Genomic DNA, 19,490 nt, shown 5'->3' with positions numbered 1-19,490 from the left:
TGGGAGGAAATATTAATCAGTAGAGTGCCTTGGTCATGCTTTGCTTAGACCTGCTCTTTGAATAGTCGCCCAAGATGAAAATCTGATCGACGCCGCTCACCGTTGAGGTGACTCTCTTCAAGTGTCTCCTTATCCCTGCTAAGTAAAAGTCGGCCCAGAGAGAGGCTTTGTCTGTAAACTTGTGGGAGGATGGTTTAATTATCTATTGTGGTGCGCTGTTAGACAGAATCAGACACACACAAGGTAAAGACTGTACACAGCCTTTAATCCACAAAAACTTCCACAGATCCAGGCCAGCTGTGGCTGCAGCAACTCAGTGTGAGGCCTCGGGAGGCCGGCGCAGGCTTATATCCCGGAGGGTGATTGACACCCGACCGGGTGGGGCTTGATCCATTCAGGCCGACTGATTGACAAGCAGCCAGGTGTTGTCTTGTCCCCTTACACTCCTGCAGGTACAGAGGTTGCCCCCTGCAGTAGGCCAGTGGTGTACCACCACATCTATAACTCATATTTTAGGCAGCTCTGAGGAGGGGAGGAACCTGCAGATGCAGCAATGGTTAAATGTTTTCAAAGAGCATGGCTGAAAATAAAATAAAATGATTTAAGGTTTATATATTCATGCAAGTGAAGTTTGTTCAGTGTAAATATACCACATGTATTAGTTAGGCATTGTTAGAGGAGGCCTCAAGCATCAGGAAAAAACACTTACTCGGCACCCCATGGGTGCCGGATACCAGGGGGTTTTACTATACAGGCATACCTTGTATAACACAGTTTTGAAAAATGTGGGTTTTGTCATAGCAGTTTGAAATTTCTGACCTGCAGTTTTGAATTTGCAACATTAAAGTTTGATTGTGGTTGCTATTTAAACCACCTCATAATATCTTGCAAGCCTCTATTCTGAAATATCTGAAATATAGGTGCTGAGCTGTGGAATAGAGAGAGTTAAGTAGCTGTGTTGAAAGTTATTGCTGTCCCCACTGTGATCGGGCTCCCTGCACTATCCCTCAGCACGCTGCCTGACAGAGATGGGAATCTATATTTTTTCATCTATGTTCAGCAAGTTTCCAAACCACAACACCAGCTTTTATGGAGGGGAACTGCTGGAATTTGCTGTGCAATAGAGAGTTAAGTGGCTGCATTGAAAGTTATTGCTATCCCCAATGCGATCGGGACCCCTTCATTATCCCACAGTGGTACCGATCGAACTTCGGTGAAAGTTTCAAGTGGGCAATTTGATGCAAATCTACATTAGACAAATATTTTCTTAAATAAATAATGTTCACTTATTGCCAATAAAGATCAGTTTTATATATCCCTTTTCTAGGATTGGAATGCATTAAAGTGCACTGTAATAATGCTTTGAACAGTGCGGTTTTCCACAACACTGAACTTGTTTGGAACGTATTAACCATGTTATACAGGGTATGCTACTTGCATTTGAGTTTTCAATATTTGGTCTGACACAACACTGTACAATGTTAAAGAAAGCAAAACTGCACCAACAGAGGAAAGCACATGACACCAGATTGATACATTGATTTGCATGCTGACTGGATGAATCGCAGCCTGGTATGGGGGCACCAGTCCCCCTGAGTGAAAAATCCTGCACAAGTTAGTGGACTCAGCCCAGTACATCACAGGCAAAAGTCTCTCTACCATCAAAAACATCTACAATGGAATGTTACTGTCGGAGAGCAGCAGCAATTATCAAGGGCATGCTCTGTTCTTGCTGCAGTCATCAGGAAGGATGTACAGGTTCAAATTTATCCATCAGTTCCCGTTATTTTGGAGTTTTTCAGATGACTTCACATACAGCCCGGAGATTCTTTCTACTTATCGGTAGTGCAAAAAAAAACCCTGTATTCAAGAAAATATATGCATATAAAAAAGAGAAACATAAACAATAAGGACGTGCAAACAAACTGAGTAATAGACTCGCACCTCCATGTTCAAGAATCGTTCCTACCTCTCCACTATCAGACTCTTGAACAACAGTCACATTCAGAGACCCATGTAAGGAGTCATACCTTGCTCATTATTTATTTATTAATAACTATTTATAGTTCTGTATTTGCACAGTTTTTTTTAGTTTCTTTCTTTTATTAAAGATTAGTTACCAGTAATTAGAAATTCTGCCTTGCCCGCAGAAAAAGAAATTCAGAGTTGTATCTGATGTCGTTTATATACTCTGACAATAAATTAGAACTTTGATTCGAATGCTTAGTCATTTATATAGTTAGATATATACATATATAACACACACACACACACACAGAGACAGATTTATTTATTTATATATATATAATACACGTGCCTGTATGTGTGTGTATGTGTGTGTGTGTGTATATATATATATATATATATATATACACAGTACAGAGAGAGAGCCAAGCCAAAGAGAAGAACAGAGAGAGAGAATGAACTGGTGACACAACAGTGACTCGGAAATGTAAAAGAGCAAGATTGCTTATTACTTGTTTGATTCCCAATTGCATCATCATCTGCTTTCCAGAGCACGTCTTGTCAACGTCACGCCTTGTCAACGTCACGCCTTGTCATCTCTTTGATAAAATGCTGTGTCAGACAATTTTGGCGACTGTCAGAAAAATCCTTGATCTTGCCATGAAATGGAGCTGCTCGACGGAGTTGATGACTGACTTCAGCCCTTATTCAAATTCTTCACGCCAGTGAACGTGCTCTTAAAATAGGACAATAACAACCTCAACATTGAGTTCTAGAAGCTGTTTATTCATGGGTGGTATTAAGGGATCTGTTCTGCCACCTCCCCAGTGGGCCTGCCTGAAACACAGGATGTTGCACCTTCCATGCTTGTACGATTAACAATCAAATTTACACTTATCTTTCAATGCCACATATCCTGTCACAAAGAGGAGGTCTGCTGGGCATGACTGCACCCACTGGTCAAAGCGGCAATATTTTTGGCTCATGTATGAAAGTTGCATGATAAATCTCCACAAGCCTATTACATAGTAGACGTTTTCAGCCACACATCCAAGCAGCACTCGTAATTGCCCCAGAGAGTCCAGAATCACATGGGCATAACAATGCATTGCCTGAGAAGTAGTTACACTCAAGTGCTACCCTGAACCACAGCAGCAATCATCAAGGATCCACACCACCCAGCACACGCTCTGTCTCACTGCTCCCATCAGGAAAGAGGTGTCAGTGCCACAAAACTCGCACCCACCAGGTTCAGGAACAGCTGCTACCCCTCCACCGTCAGACTCCTCAACAACACACTCGATCAGGGACTCATTTAAGGTCTCTTATATTTTTGGATTTTATTGATTTTTTTATAAATCCTCTATGTATTTCACTTTCAGCTTGTTTACTTTTCTTACCCTTTTTACAGTTCTTTATTTGTTCACCAGTTCAATAAAATTCACATCTGATCTACCTTGGCTCCATTTTCCTGCAATCTCCTCATAACCTTCGATTCCCTTATTATTCAAAAGAAATGTTAGGAAACACTGTTCTAAGCACATATCTGCCATGATTTTGTGAAATGCAGATGAGGTTTGAGGGGTTAAAGAGTTTCTCCCATTCTAGTTGGAAAGAGGAAATTGCACAACTTTGAATGGCATTCTCCAGTGGATATAAGATTTCCCGAGGACTGGCAGCACCAGCTTTATGAAAATCACTAATAGATCCACTGGATTATTAGTATGGCACAGGAACATGCCCTTCACCCAATGTGTCTGCGCCAAACAATAATCAGAGTGCAGCTGAACCAAGATGCAACGACTTCCTTATTCTCATACACAATTCCCCACCCAATGAAGTATGGCATATCCTTCTTCACTGCCCAATGTACACTCTCAAGGGACCATAGATCAGAACCCCAAGATTCCTCTGCACATCAATGTTTTGACAGAGCCTTGCCATTATCTGTATATTTTCTCCTTACCTTTAACCTCCCAAACAGCAAGCCTATTGCCAGTACATGCTCCATCTGAGAGGCCAGCACGGACAAACCTGCCCTTATTCCACAACTACATACAAATTATTCTGGAAACATGTGTCAACCAGAACTCCCAGTAATATATTCCAGGAACACACCACTGTCTGTGTGTAAAAAAAAAAAGAAACTACTTCTGACTCTCCCCTAAACTTTCTATTTATTTTCCTTAGGGTGATAATAGCAAGTACCAGAGGACATCTATTAATCACCCCAAGGAAATTATCCTGGTTGTCTATCCTATCTCTGCCCCTCATAATGTTATATAGATTCAGGAGGGATTCCTTTTCACCTCCCTTCTCTCTGCCTCAGCACTGAGAATTGAATAATTTTGCAATACCTAACACAGAGACTGTTTTTGCAACCTATCAACACACAAAACTGTTAATATCTCACGCAAACTTCTCGTTATTTTCCATGTGTCTTTTTAATGCTTATTCTCATGTTAATCTTACATCACTTAAATGCACCTTTTGCATTCAGCTCAGTATTAGCCACAAATATTCTGCTGCCTCCAAACTCTCTTGGAAGCAACTCAGAATTCGGCCTAAACAAAGTGAAGTATTCTACTGGACTACACGCACTTTTAGCATGTAGATGCTTCATGCTGTCTGTAGAAGGGGATAGTATTTAGTAAACACCATACAAAGACATTGTGTGAACATGTGAATAATATCACCACTCGAGCGTTTGCATGCAAAGATCACAGAATGCATGTTCATCCGGAGAAAACAAAGTGGTGACACAGTTGGGTAGCAGCGAGCGCAACACATTTACAGAGCCAGTAATCGGGACCAGTCCAGGATTCAAATCCTACACAGTCTGTAAGGAGTGTGTACGTTCTCCCCATGTCTACGTGGGTTTTCCATGAGACTTTGGTTTCCTCCCACTGTTCGAAACGTCCCAGGGTTGTAGGTTAATAGGGTGTAAACTGGGCAGCACAGACTCATAGGCCAAAATGGCCTGTTACCGTGCTATATGTCGAAATTTAAAATTCAAAAACATTTTTTTTAAAAGCATTCATGGAGTGAGATGTCCTGTTTTAGGGTCTCAAACATCTTTCTACGTGAGCGCATCTTTCTGCACAAGTGGCGTTTTTGTTTCCACATGCAAATGATGTCTGCGTTGACGTCTGCACATTCCTGCACACACACAGTAGTGTTACAGACACGGAGTACTTGCATACACAAAGATCAATGAGCAAATAGAAGGACGAGAGGAGTATACCTGGTGGCTGTTACTAGGTTTGTTCTCAAAATGAAATTTAACAGCTGCTATGAAAACTCAAAAACTGACATTAAAAAATTGAAACCACAAGTTGCCAAGCAAGCTCCAGTTCTATTCTGTGTGAAACCTAATCAACCTGTAAGAGTTGTATACGATGAATGTTGCTTGCACATTTCTGAAAGTTTTTTTTAGCTCATTAGGACTTGCAACTTGTTCAATTTAGAGCAGTCAAGCTTTTCACTGCAATTTCTAAAGTACCAAACGTCCAACTTACTTTCGAAGTAAAGCTCTATTCACACAATTTCTTTTCTCCATTTTACTAGTGACTGTTAATATCTCATGCAAAATCATCTCATGGTATGGGCACTAATTACCATGGTGGAATGAAATCCAACCACCATAACTCCCAGAATGTTGGTTATGGATCCAATATCATAGTCCCAATGGTGGGGAGAGGGGTAGTGTGGGGGTGGGGGTGGTTAGCAAAAGCTGGCAAATCTATTGCAAACATGGCTTTGAATTGAATGCCAGCTGATCTTTAACATTGCATCTCGGCATCCCATTACATTCCTTTTCAATCCCTTGAAGTGTCGCAGAAAACAAGATGCATGACAAGTTGATGTGGTTTTATGCCCTTGCAACTACAAGTCAACCTCAAAGAACTTTGTAGCACGAGGTAGCAGGCCGAGTGGGCGCACAGCACGGCAATGTGAACTACTCTGGCGTGTGTTTGTATTTCTTTAGTAGCTGCTACAACATCATCATTTCAAGCTGCTAAGTGAAAAGTCAAGAGCAAGAGGGAAATTATCATCTGGTATTTTTCTGGCCCATCCTGGTGATACCCAGTGCATCACCAGCTTTTTATTCAATGAATTGAATTCCACCCTAACTTCCTTGGTGGTATTCAAACTCTTTGCTAAAGAATAGTTTTCATGCCTGAATACTAACCCAATAACTTATATACACTTAAGAACATAGAATAGTAGTAGCACAGGAACAGGCTCTGTGACCAAAATGCCAATTTTTAACTAATCCTATTTACCTTCATGTGGTCTATATATTTCCATTCCCTGACTGTTCATGTGTTGCTCTAAATGCTTCTTAAAGACGGCTGTTTTACCTGCTTCTCCCCAGGCAGCACCTTCCAGACACCACTGTGTGGATTAAAAATACTTGCCTTGTAAATCTCCTTTAAACATTCTCCCTCTCACTTTAAAGGGCGGCACAGTTGGTGTGGCAGTTAGCGCCACGCCTTAACTGCACTAGTGATCAGGACTGGACCAGGGTTCAAATCCTGCACTGTCTGGAAGGAGTTTGTACATTCTCCCTGTGTCTATGTGGGTTTTCTCCGGGGGCTCCGGTTTCCTCCCAGTGTTCAAAAAGTACTGGGGGTGTAAATTCTTTTCTTTGGCTTGGCTTCGCGGAAGAAGAGTTATGGAGGGGTAATGTCCACGTCAGCTGCAGGCTCGTTTGTGGCTGACAAGTCCGATGCGGGACAGGCAGACACGGTTGCAGCGGTTGCAAGGGAAAATTGGTGGGTTGGAGTTGGGTGTTGGGTTTTTCCTCCTTTGTCTTTTGTCAGTGAGGTGGGCTCTGTGGTCTTCTTCAAAGGAGGTTGCTGCCCGCCGAACTGTGAGGCGCCAAGATGCACGGTTTGAGGCGATATCAGCCCACTGGCGGTGGTCAATGTGGCAGGCACCAAGAGATTTCTTTAGGCAGTCCTTGTACCTCTTCTTTGGTGCACCTCTGTCTCGGTGACCAGTGGAGAGCTTGCCATATCCATGACTCTCATAATTTTACATCAAATCACTCCTCCGTCTTCGATGCTCCAAAAGAAAACCACCCGAGTTTGCAAAACTTCTCAATGTAGGTAATTTTCTCTAATCAAGACAACATCTTGGCGAACCTGCTGCACTCTCTCACAGCTTTCACATCCAGCTTGTAATGCAGCTACCAGAACTGCACACAATACACCAAAGTTTTATACAGCTGCAACATGGCTTCTTAGCTTTTATTCTCAACTCCCAAATCAATCTCAAAAGGAAACCTTGCACCTTCTTTGAAACATTAGCTGTTTGTGTTGCTATCTTTCTAGGATCAATGGATTTGCATTCCAAAAGTTCTCTCCACATCAATGTTCCTGAAGTCTCTTGCCTCACAATTGAAGTCTCCTTGACAATGGAAAGGAGTCATTTAGAGTCCAATTCTTCAGGGAAGAGTCAGGAATTTTTAGGAGAGAAGAAAAAGACAAAATGGGAAACAAATCCTCACATTCAAATCCTATCACCAATTCCATTTACATAGTGACACTTACAAAGTGAAGAATGCTCAAAACTAACCCAATACTTTTCCAACCTACCTCCATTCATGGCGCAGTGTGTTCAACAATGCAGCTCACTGAACGCTTCACGCTTTCCATGTCTCACGTAGCCTACTCACCTACATGTTTAATCTTCAGGAAGCAACTTACTTCTGTAGAAATTCTTCCAATCCGCAGATCTTCAAGATAAAATTGTCCACATTTATGCCCCTGAGATCGTCATAAATATAACAGAGAGTTTGATAGATGATCAGATCCACCGTGGATCCCCCTGGAAAACAAGGATAACAGTCAGCGACATCTTGAATTTTGAAGTGTCCTTTAATAGTCTTTCCTCAAATTCTTTTTACCACTGGTTGCACGTCTCCGTATTTAAAGCTGTAAGGAACCACCATCAAGAAGGCTGAGACTATTAAAATATTTGAAAGACAAATTAAGATTTTTCAGAATTCACATATTGCCAGATCTCAAAGATCATAGGCTGAAGGGTTTTAACTAAGCTCAGGCTTACAAAATAGAACAGCTGAGAAAATTTAGAGGCAGCAGGATTACGGAGGTAGAAAGACAGTATTAAAAATCCTGCACCAGGAAACCAATGACTCCATGAAACACATCACATTCCAAAGTCGTATGTTTAGGTACAATATCTTTAGGAAGTCAGGTTTTTTTTTCCAAAAAAGCATTAAATGAGGTAAATGTTCAATTCAGGTCTTGTGGCATCAGGTAACCTTTCAAGAATTCCTGTTTATCAGATGTGAAAAATGTAGAATCACAGAACGCTACAGCACAGAAAACAAGCTATTTGGCCCTTTTCTGTGCAGGCCACTATTTCGCTAGTCCCACTGACCTGCTCCCACCCCCTCCAGACTTCTCCTAGCCGTGTATCTATCCAATATATTTTTAAAACTCAAGATCGAACCCCGCATTCCATATCAGATGGCAGCCCATTCCGCACTTCCACCACTCTCTGAGTGAAGAACTTTCCCTTGATGTTCCTCCTAAACCTTTCTCCTTTCAGCTTAAAACTATGACCCTTTGTATTTATCTTCCCCAATCTAAGTTTTTTAAAAAGCCTTCTTGCATCCACTCTGCCAATACCTCTCAATCTTATAAATCTCTATCAAATCTTCCCTCATTCTTCTTCGCTGCAAGGAATAAAGTCTCAACCGGTTTAATCTTGCCCTGTAACTCAACTCCTGAAGACCTAGCAACATCCTAGTAAATATTCTCTGAACTCTTTCTATCTTATTGATATCCTTCCTGTAGTTAGGTGACCAGAACTGCACACAATATTCCAAATTTGGCCTCAACAATGACTTAAACAACTTCAACATAATATCCTAATTCCTGTGCTCAATACTTTGATTTATAAAGACTAAGGTGCCAAAAGCTTTCTTTAAAATCCTGTCCACCTATGACACCAGCTTCAGGAAACAATGTATCTGTATTCCCAAATCTCTTTGCTCCTCCGCACTCCTCAGTGCCCGACCATTTACTGTGTATGTCTTACCTTGGTTTACCCTTCCAAAATGCAACACCTCACACTTGTCTGGTTTAAACTGCATCTGCCATTTTTTGACGCATTCTCCCAGTTGATCCAGATCCCTCCTCTGCAACTTCCTCGCTGCCCACAACCCCTCCTATCTTGTAGTTTGTTGCATTTGATCATAAGCAGGAATTGGCATTTTGCGATATACCAATTCTTTACAGAACTCATACCAGTATGAGTGAACTACATCTAAGTAGCGATGCTCTGAGATCTTCTAAGTTCTTCCAGCATTTAAATCATGTGAATTATGCATTTCTAAATAAAACTCACACTAAATACAGTATTAGCACGACAGATCTACAGTTGTATCTCAATGGGCAGTGTGTTGTAGCATTGTAAATAAATTAATTTTTTTAAGGAATAGAGCAGAATTCTTGATGGTGATCATTTTCCTTTTAAATGCAATTTAATCGATAATGAAATGAGTAATTCCACTTTTGTTTAGTTTTTCCATAAATTAACTTTCTTTGCAAAAGATTGGTTAACATGAATCCGGTGGGGAAACAAACATTTTTCCTTCAATCTGTTCCCTGTCCTGAAAGGACTCACAATAATGCTCATTTCAATGCCTATTTGTTTTTATTCTAAGCTCTGCACCAAGTTGCCGAACCAACTGCAAGCTTAAGTGAAGAGTCGCAGAAAGGCTGGGTATCGGGAGCCAAAATCTGAACCTGTCCGAAATGTATATATGTACTACATTTGTACAGTTTGTCTGCATGTGTATTTGCATGTGTTTGCACCAAGGACAGAACACAATTTCATTGGTTTCTCCTTGCAGAATCAAACGATAATAAATTTGAACTGATTAAATAAATCAATGACCAGCTAAGACTTTTTCAAGTGTTTATTGGAACATGGCAATTGAATTACTGCCAAGGATCCAGAAGTCTAGACAATGGATTTCAATGACACAATCCAAATCTCATAAACACTGTTGGAGCAATGAAAATTTTGGAACAATGCATCTGGAGAAAAAAAAGGCATCAGTAAAGATGACCACGAAACCATTTGATTTTTCTAAATGCCATGCAACTTATTAATGTCTTTCAGAGAAAGAAATCTACTGGTCTTAGCCTGAAGGTGGCTCCATACTGATCAAATGGTTGGTTCTGAAATGGCCCAGAAAGCCAATGCAGTTCAGAGGTCAACTGGGAAATTAACAATAAATAGTAGCCATTCCATGAATGTGAGAAATAAAAAGAAAGCCTGATCAGATATCAGAGAATAAAACGTTTTAATTCAATGGGTTGAATGTGTTATGAATCACAAGCCAAATAGAGTTCAAAATGCAAAAAGTACTATGACAGAACACTTCATGGAGTATTTAATTGAAGGTTAACAAAAGACATCGAATTTGCTGACATTTTATTGAATTGCACAGGAACACACTCAACAATGAGCTCATTTACAGTGTTCCAAATATTATAAACAAAGTTAAAAAAAAAAATGTCTACACGGCTCGATTAAACAACATGTAATCCTTACTGCATACATCAGATGCTTTCCAACAATGGAATAGCCATTTGCCAAATCTACTCACACACCCAACGTTACAAAAGCAGCATCTTCTCCTCCGCCATCAAATTTATGGACAGACAGCGAACCTATGGACACTGCCTCACTTTTTCCTCTTCCTTGCACTCATTTGCTTTTAATCTTGTATTTATGGAATTGTAATTTCAGGAAATTTGACCCCCGTAATGCACAATCCTGCTGCCGCAAAACAACAAATTTTATGACTCATGTTCGTGACAATAAACTGGATTCTGAAACTCACCATCACACGTGAATGTAAGTGGCTCAGAAAGGCTGCTAGCAGTCACGGTAACTTTCACACTGATCCCATCTCCATGTTGGTCATTGCGGATAACAACTGGACTCCAAATTAGTCCCACATTCTCTCCACTTTCACAGGTGTAGCCACTTCGAAGCCTAAGAAGAGAGAAACAAAAATAATTGCAGATTTTAAACTTTACACCACTGACCTTCCCAAGAAATTTCATATTTTTTTTTATTTTTAAAACATCCTCAAGTTTTGATTTGTTGAAGAATTCATTGTAAATTGGTGACAAGGAAATCACCTTAATCGCCAATAATTCACTATTTTTCATAGACGGGACATGACATTGCTTAAATGACAGAACATCATAAGCCAAATTCATTATAATCCATGAAAATTTACAAGCCTTTCAGTTTTTCCCCTTGTACAATCTGAAAGGTTATAAACTACATACCATTACTCTCTAGAACTACAGCTCAGAAACAGGTCCACGTCAAACTGTTATTCTGCCTTCTCTCATTGACCTGCACCCAGACCATAGCCCTCCATACCTTTCCTATCCACATCCCTATCCAAATTTCTTTTAAATATTGAAATCGAACCCACATCCACCACTTCCACTGGCATTTCATTCCACGATCTTGCCACCCTCTGCGAGAAGTTCCCCTAATGTTCTCCTTTTGTTCATGTCCTCCAGTTCTGGTCTCACCCAATCTCAGTGGATAAAGTCTGCTCACCTTTATCCCTTCGTAATTTTGTATACCTCTATCAAATCCCTCCATTCTCCAACACTCAGGGAGCAAAGTTCCAACCTATTCAAACTTTTCCTTTAACTCAGCTCCTTGAGCCCTGGCAACATCCTTGAAAATTTTCTCTGCCCTTTTAATCTTATTGATATTCTTCATGTAGGTAGATGAGCAAACCTGAACATAATACTCCAGATACGGCCTCACCCAATACATCTTCTACTCGATTATTCTTTTCAACATTAATCATTTCTCCATTTTGGGTCTTGGATCCCCTTTCACAGCAAGGGAATTATAAGGGGAACATGAGGGGAAATTTCTTTACGCAAAGGGTGGTAGGGATGTGGAATGAGCTTCCGACAGACGTGGTCGAGGCGGGATCATTGGTTACATTTAAGGAAAGACTGGATAGTTACATGGATAGGAGAGGACTGGAGGGGTATGGACCGGGTGCTGGTCAGTGGGACTAGGAGGGTGGGGATTTGTGACGGCATGGACTAGTAGGGCCGAACTGGCCTGTTCTGTGCTGTAAGTGGTTATATGGCTCTCAGACTGAATTCTATTTCTCTTAATCAAATGATTTTGACCCACAATTTATTTTAAACATAGAACATTATAACATCACAGCACAGTATAGGCCAGTGGTTCTCAACTTTTTTTCTTCCTCCCCTCTCACATACCACCTTAAGTAACCCCTTACTATCCATAGGTGCTCTGTGGGTAGTAGGAATTACTCAAGGTGGTATACAAGTGGAAAGAAAAAGGTTGAGAACTACTGGTACAGGCTCTTTTGGCCCATGATGTTGTGCAGGCCGATATAAAACTACTCCAAAAACTAAATCTTCCCTACCTCATACCCATAACCCTCTATTTTGGCTGTATCCATGATGTGCCAGTCTAAGAATCTTTTAAATGTGCCTATTGAACAAGCCTTCACCACCAAATTCTTCCATGATGAAAAACAAAGAACTTTAAATAATCAAGTGTAAGCCATATTTGTATATTAGTTAGATTTTTTAATTAAAAAAAGCACAACTAAGACATAACACAAACATTATCACACCAGCACAAGACCTGCTGACTTGGAGGTCATGGTAAAAACACAAAAAGCTGGAGAAGTTCAGCAGGTCAGAGTCTTTTATATCGCAAAGATTAAAAATACCTAACTGACGTTTCGGGCTTGAAACCATGGGCTTTGTGACCATGCTCAAGGTATGGAAAAATGTCGATAGGCATCTGATATAAAAAGGTAAGGAGGGAGGGGTGTGGGGGGAGGAGCATGGTCACAAAGGCAGGAGGTAATAGATGGAGAAGGGAGGGAGGGCACAGCAGTAAGGGGAGGAGGGGATGGCTAGATGAATAGAGAGGGAAGGGGTGGAGAGCTGAGGGAAAGAATACAGGAGGAAGAGCAATTTTCCACTAACCTGCTCTCTCTTCTTTCCCCCCCCCCCACCATTCCTGTCATTTCCCTCAGCTCTCCACCCCCTTCCCTCTCCATTCACAAAGCCATCCCTCCTCCCCTTGGTTGCTGAGGTGCCCTCCCTCCCTTCTCCACCTACTACCTCCTGCCTTTGTGACCATGCTCCTCCCCCACATCATTTTATTCAGATGCCTGTTGACATTTTTCCATACCTTGATAAAGGGCTCAACCCCAAAACGTTGTTTATGTATTTTTATCTTTGTCTTTTCACCGTTTGATCTGCTGAATTTCTCTAGCATTGTTTTTACTTCAACCACAGTGTCTGCAGACTTGCGTGTTTTTTAAGTCAGCAAGGTGGAAAAGTTTCAATTAAAAAAAAGATAATTACACATCCAACATGTGACAGAAAGCTGCAACCTCTTCATTTCGTTCTTCTGAGACTTCCAGTAGCTCGTACGTTCCCATCTCAAAGGTTTGATTAAACGAGCTCTGAAATAAAAGAAATATATTGTTGCAACTGTTACTTAAATGTAATTATTAATAACATTATCATTAATATATTTAGTTACAGACATGAATAAAAAGGAAGATCCATAGAAGCTCTTCAACTGAAGAAGTAAACTTTATTTTTCAACTAAGCTCTGGTGATTGGAAATATAACCATCTAACTTAGAAAGATTCACAGGCAGTAAGAACATAGTATTATCCTAAATTGGCCAGCAAATACAACTGCTTCAGTGGAATCCAATGTATGTGTGTGACACTTCATCAAACCACATTTGAAGTAGAATATTAAAGTGTTGGAGAATGTGAAACTAATTTAAAACAAAAGCCTGCTTAACCTCATGCTCTCGATCAGCTGCAGTAAGCACTGTATCTGCAACCTAACCCACAAGTGCTAAAATACCACATAAAAGAAACTTATGGCAAAGTCTAAGGTTATTGGAATGAGATCGTTGAAAATCAGAAACCAAAGGATAGCTTAATCATATCTTGGCATCATTATACACAAAAACAATCTGGTGTTTAAAAATTGAGTAACAAAGACATTGAGAGACGCTACCAAATCAAAACAAGTGTAGATTAAAAACAAGAGTCTTAAAGCTCGTGGCTGAATGGAGAAGGATGGGAGGAGGCATAAATGAATGGATTGGGCCAACAGGCCTGTTTCTATCTTGTGTTTCTCTGTGTAAGTGAGATGGGATGGCATGATTGGAAACACATCATCAACAAACACAATCATCCTGAAAGAATTCAGAAGAATGCAATAAAGATGGCAGGTCATGTGGAGTCATACTTGGAAAAATTGACCAATTCAAGGATGAGAAAATATAAACACGAGAAAATGAAGAGCTTGAAGGTGATAGACAGCCAAAAATAAAAACAGCACAGTCATTCTCACCTCTGAGAAGTATCAGAAACTTGTAGAATCTTTGATCCATATAACCATATATCTGTTTACAGCGTGGAAACAGGCCTTGTCGGCCCTTCAAGTCCACGCCGGTTCACTTGAACAACTCCATTAGCTTCCCCCTCACTCTCCACCCATAACCCTCCAACCCCTCACATCTATGTACACAACCAACCTTCTCTTAAATGACAGAAGGGACCCTGCCGCAATTATCTCTTTTGGAAGGTCATTCCATTCTGCCACCACTCTCTGAGTGAAAAAGCATCCTTTAATATTTCACCAAAAGTTTTGCCCCTTTACCCTTAACTTATGCCCTCTTGTTCCAACCTCCCCTGCCCTCAGGGGAAAGAGTCTATTTACGTCTACTCTATTTATTCCCTTCATAATTTTAAATACCCCTATCCAATCCCCTCTCAGCCATCTACATTCCTTGGAGCTGAGACTGTAGTTGGTGTTGAGTTCATGATCTGGTCATAAATTTCTCACAATATAATCATGTTGCAAACATCTTTCTTCTTTAGTTGCTTGGCATATTTCCTCCTCATCCCATGGGCCATGAAACCTGCTTAGTGTTGATTGGCTTCATTCACACTATGACTGAGGATTCAGGTGTGGAGGTTTTGAAGATTCTCAATACAAGATCCCCCTTACAATGTCAAGTGGCTGTCGACCTATTCGGAGACCATTCTAGGGCCTTGTCATGAAAAATAGCTTTGCTTTCAGCCATCTAGGATTCACACTCAGGAAACAGATCTCTGTGAACCCACCACATTTCTCTCAAATCCACACCGATCATTTTGCCCAAGACACATTTTGTCGAGTGGACAATCACATTTCTTCTTGTATCTCAGGCATTTCCACTCATTGGTCAAGATATCAAAGCATAGATTTGATCTTGAGTCACTGAACAAGAGGCTAACCAGCCCAGGGAATCAACACGAGCTCTGAGAAATAGAAGTTTATTTACAATCAGCTCAAGATCATGGATACAAACAGTTAGTAAACTGTTTACTAATAATTGGGGTAAAATATGAAGGTCTGCAGATACGGTATTTTTATTCATAATTGGGCTCATGGCTTCATATAGCAGAGATGCCAGCTATATATGGTGTACTGGATTATAGACCTACCAGTAATCTGGTTTGTCAAGATCTGATTCAGATCTCCAATTTTCCATTAAACAGTGACGGGGAAGTTATGCACATACTGGACACCAAGACAGCAGTTATTGATAAGAACATAACCAAAGGAAAAAAGAATGAATAAAGTGAGCCTTAATCTTAACTCATGAAGTGCTTTGTTTAAACAAAAAAGGACCTACAGTCCAATTAGATTCCACTCCATTCCTTCACTTAAATTTTTTGTAAGTATATGCACAACCAAATAGACATCCGGTGACTCCGAGGGGACTCTCTTTTGCTTCTCTTTCTGACTGCAAGACACGCTTCAGGAACTTTCTGCCACCGGTGAATCTGTCTGCCTTATGGCAGACGGAAACCAATTTTGTGTAATATTGCACGGTCTTTATTACATGACAACAAATTGAATCTCAACTCTGTTCATCTCAAAGCCATCCTTCCCTCATCGACTTGATGTCAGTGAAAGGAGAAGTAAATTGTCCCTTGCCTGAAAAAGGGGGCCTGACAACCTGAACTATAATCAATATGAGATAATCATATGCCCTTGCAAGATTGCAATATTTTTCAAAAATGCTTTTAATCACATCTTTGAACATCTTTGTCAGATTACATTTCAAACATTAACAGCTTGGGCACTACAATTTCAATTTTTCTGAAGCTGCTGTAATGCAGGGTATTTGCTTTTAAATGATTGGCCCGGATTTGACATTTGTGATAGGAAGAAAATTATTTCATAAAAAATGTAAAACCTGCTTATTAAGCAGTTTGATAAGATAGATACAAAACAGTTTTCTTATATGGTTGAAATTAAAGCAAGGCCTGAAAATACAACCAAGACCCAATAAATTCAATATGGTATTCAAGAGGAACATCTCCAGTACAAATTGGCTGAAGTATATTTAAAGCAGTACCTTAAATGGATATCTTTAAGAGGAGGTAAAACAAGAGAGAAAGGATTTCTGCCAGGCAGAGGGTGTGGGTGGAAAGGGACTGGTTCCTGACAGCCGGAGGAGGGTGGTGCTGGATGGGCATTGGTTCCAGCCAGCCAGAGGGCGGTGGAGGAGGGGGGATTAGTTCCTGTCAGCCGGAGGGGGGTGATGGACAGGGCACTGGATCCTGCCAGCCACAGGAGGAGGGTGGCGGTGGACGGGAGACAGGATACTGCCAGCTGGAGGAGGAGGGTGGTGGACAAGGGATTGGATCCTGCCAGCCAGAGGAGGAGGGTGGTGGTGGTGAATGGGGCACTGGATCCTACCAGCCAGAGGTGGATAGGGGAGTTCTTCTATTGCACAAAGCAAGAAATTTGCAGATGCTGCAAAATGGAGCAACACACAAAGTGGTTGGATGAACTCAATGGGTCAGGCAGCATCCTTGGAAAGCAACAGGGTCAGGCATTTCAAGCCAAAACTCCTCCATCAGGAAAGAACCCTTTGAGAACTGCTTTTATGTATGAGAGTACGTCAACCAGGATGAGGAGATTGTGAATCTGCAGCATTGACAAAGAATTTAAGTAGAAAAACAAATTAAAAATGGAAATATGCCATGTTGACAGTAGGGTTTAGTGAAACAGAGTAGCAGGAAATTTGTGGTGAATACTCTATGCAAATCAGGTGGGCATGTAAAATTTCTGAAAACAAAGCAACATTTCCCTCATTTAACAATCCCTTTTAAGCATTTTTATTCTGCAGGATCCTTCATGTTTGGAGACACATTCGTATCACAAATTCTGGCGTCCTACAGCAGACCCTATTGCACAGAACCCGTCAGGTTTTGCTGCGAGACTCAGGCCAGGCCTGTGGTGCAGGCCCCACCATTACCAGGGTAACCAGGAAGCAGGCAGATTCCTGTCTCAGCCACACTCTCCACCGCCACACTGTCGGCAGCATGATCAACGCAGCGCTCAGCACCACCACCACGGTGAAGGCAGCCGCCACCACACTGCACGTCCCCGCCGCCTGCTTCCGGGTCCCTCTGGTCACCCACGGGGTGGGGTGGGAGGGGAAGAGAGAGGGGAGAGGGGAGGGGGTGGGGTGGAAGGGAAGGGGATAGGGGGAAGACATGCTGGCTTTGGAGATAGTTCAGAGAAGATTTACTAGAATGACATCAGGAATGAAAGGGTTAGTATCTAAGAAAGGATTGTCAGCTCTTGGACTGTACCTGGGGATGGGGGACCTCAGAGGCATTTTGAATGCTGAAAGGACTGGACAGAACAGATGTGACAAGGAGGTTTCCCATGGTAGGGGATTCAAGGGCAAGAGGGCATTATTTCAGGATAAAAGGGCATCAATTTATAACAGAAATGCAGAGAAATTTCTTTAGTCCCAGGGTTGTCAGTCTGGAACTTGTTGCCGCAGGCGGCTGTGAGGTCATTGGGTGTATTTATGGCAGAGACTGAAAGGTATTTGATTAGTCAGGGCATCAAGGGTTACGGGGAGTGGGAGGATGGATCAGCTCATGATTAGAATAGCGGAGCACACTCAGTGGGCCAGTGAGTGTACTTCTGCTCCTACATCTTCTGAAGTGTAGACACAAGCGTGTTTCTGCAATGCACTTTAGGGATACACATTTATACAGCAGAAATTGTAGCTTTGTGGGCACAGCTCAATGTTAGTGTTAGTGGGAATAATGCGGTAATCAAAAAGGTGATCAATAATTATGAGAAGGAGCAAGATGTAATGTCACACATCTGGTAGGTGAGACCATCAAAACACAAGTTCATGAGTTGAGCATCGCAGAATTATTTCACACCAATATATAAATGCAAGCTGAAAGGGTTGGTAAGGATTAATAAAAATATTGATGACATTTGCATAGTATCTTTCATTAGAAAATTAGTGTACTGAGGCTTCATTAAATTCACCTGTGGCATTAGTGGTAACCTTAGGCTATAAACCGAAGTAAAGGGATAATTTTCGCAGAAGTAGCTATGGTTTAGTAGCAAAGAAAATTAGCAACTGAAGAAAAACCCAGTCCCCAGGTCAATCAATTTGTTTATTTTCCAGATTAGCTTAAACGGAAATGTCTATTGCTTGGTTTCACAGTTAATCAACATCCCAATAAATTTTTAAAAAGTAAATCACAAATTTCTGCAGGCACCGCGAGTTGAAGTAAAAACACAAAATGCTGAAGAAGCTCAGCGGGCCACACAGGGGCCTTTACGTAGCAAAGATACAGAAGCAACGTTTCGGGCTTGAGCCCTTCATCAAAGTACGAGAAAACGTCGGCAGGTGTCCAAACAGACGTTGGGGGGAGGGGGGGGGGTGGCAAAGGCAGGAGATGATAGGTGGAATAAGGAGGGAGGAGAGGGGGAGAAGGGATGGCTGGGTGGGTGGAAGAACTGGGAAGGGGAAAAAGAAGGCGATTAAGTTTAGTGGAAAGCAGTAAAGTCAATGTTAATGTCATCTGGCTGGAGAGGGCCCAGATGGAAAATAAGGCGTTGTTCCTCCAATTTGTGGATGGTTTGGGTGGGATAGAACACAAGGCCATGGACAGATATGTGAGCACAGGAGAGTGACTCAAGAATTGAAATGGTTGTCCATTGGGAGGTCGCTGTTGTTGTGAACAGCGATCTCCCAGTCTGCGACCGGTCTCCTCAATGTAGAGAGTGCCACAAGAGGCACACCAGATGCAGTAAATACTTGCAATGACATTTATAAAGCTAGTCTGTGGATTTGATAAAAAGTAATGCTGATCTTTTTGCTGACTTTGGGCAAATGAGCAGGGTTAGGGTGGTGGGTTCAAGATATTTGCAGCAGGGAGAAGAGGCCCAAAGTGTTAAATTTCTAAGGCAATAACATCTGTTCGCTCCATGGGTATGATAACCATATTAAGCTGATACACATTTGGTACAGAGCACCTCCCGTTCTTCATACAATTACTAAGGCAATGTGGCGAAATAGAAAGAAAATACTTGTGT

At 41.4% G+C, this 19,490-nt stretch overlaps 1 protein-coding gene across 9 annotated transcripts in view; it reads right to left on the bottom strand.

Moving 5' to 3' along the window:
* Window positions 1–19,490, bottom strand: part of pik3c2b (phosphatidylinositol-4-phosphate 3-kinase, catalytic subunit type 2 beta) — a 148,152-nt gene that overhangs the window by 108,066 nt on the left and 20,596 nt on the right. For all 9 annotated transcript variants that reach the window (XR_011358511.1, XR_011358510.1, XM_069942020.1 and 6 more), the window contains 3 exons: window positions 13,413–13,513; window positions 10,856–11,010; window positions 7,680–7,800 (listed from right to left, as the gene is read on the bottom strand). Coding sequence is in view for 7 of the 9 variants with exons in the window: in XM_069942020.1 (XP_069798121.1) it covers window positions 7,680–7,800; window positions 10,856–11,010; window positions 13,413–13,513 (377 nt within the window). In the remaining 2 variants the exon portion in view is untranslated. The remainder of the gene's footprint in view (window positions 1–7,679; window positions 7,801–10,855; window positions 11,011–13,412; window positions 13,514–19,490) is intronic.

This window comes from Narcine bancroftii, chromosome 5 (genome assembly GCF_036971445.1).
Source record: "Narcine bancroftii isolate sNarBan1 chromosome 5, sNarBan1.hap1, whole genome shotgun sequence".
Taxonomy (NCBI): domain Eukaryota; kingdom Metazoa; phylum Chordata; class Chondrichthyes; order Torpediniformes; family Narcinidae; genus Narcine; species Narcine bancroftii.
The sequence above is the reverse complement of the archived record's forward strand: the minus strand, read 5'-3'. Positions and strand labels throughout refer to the sequence as shown.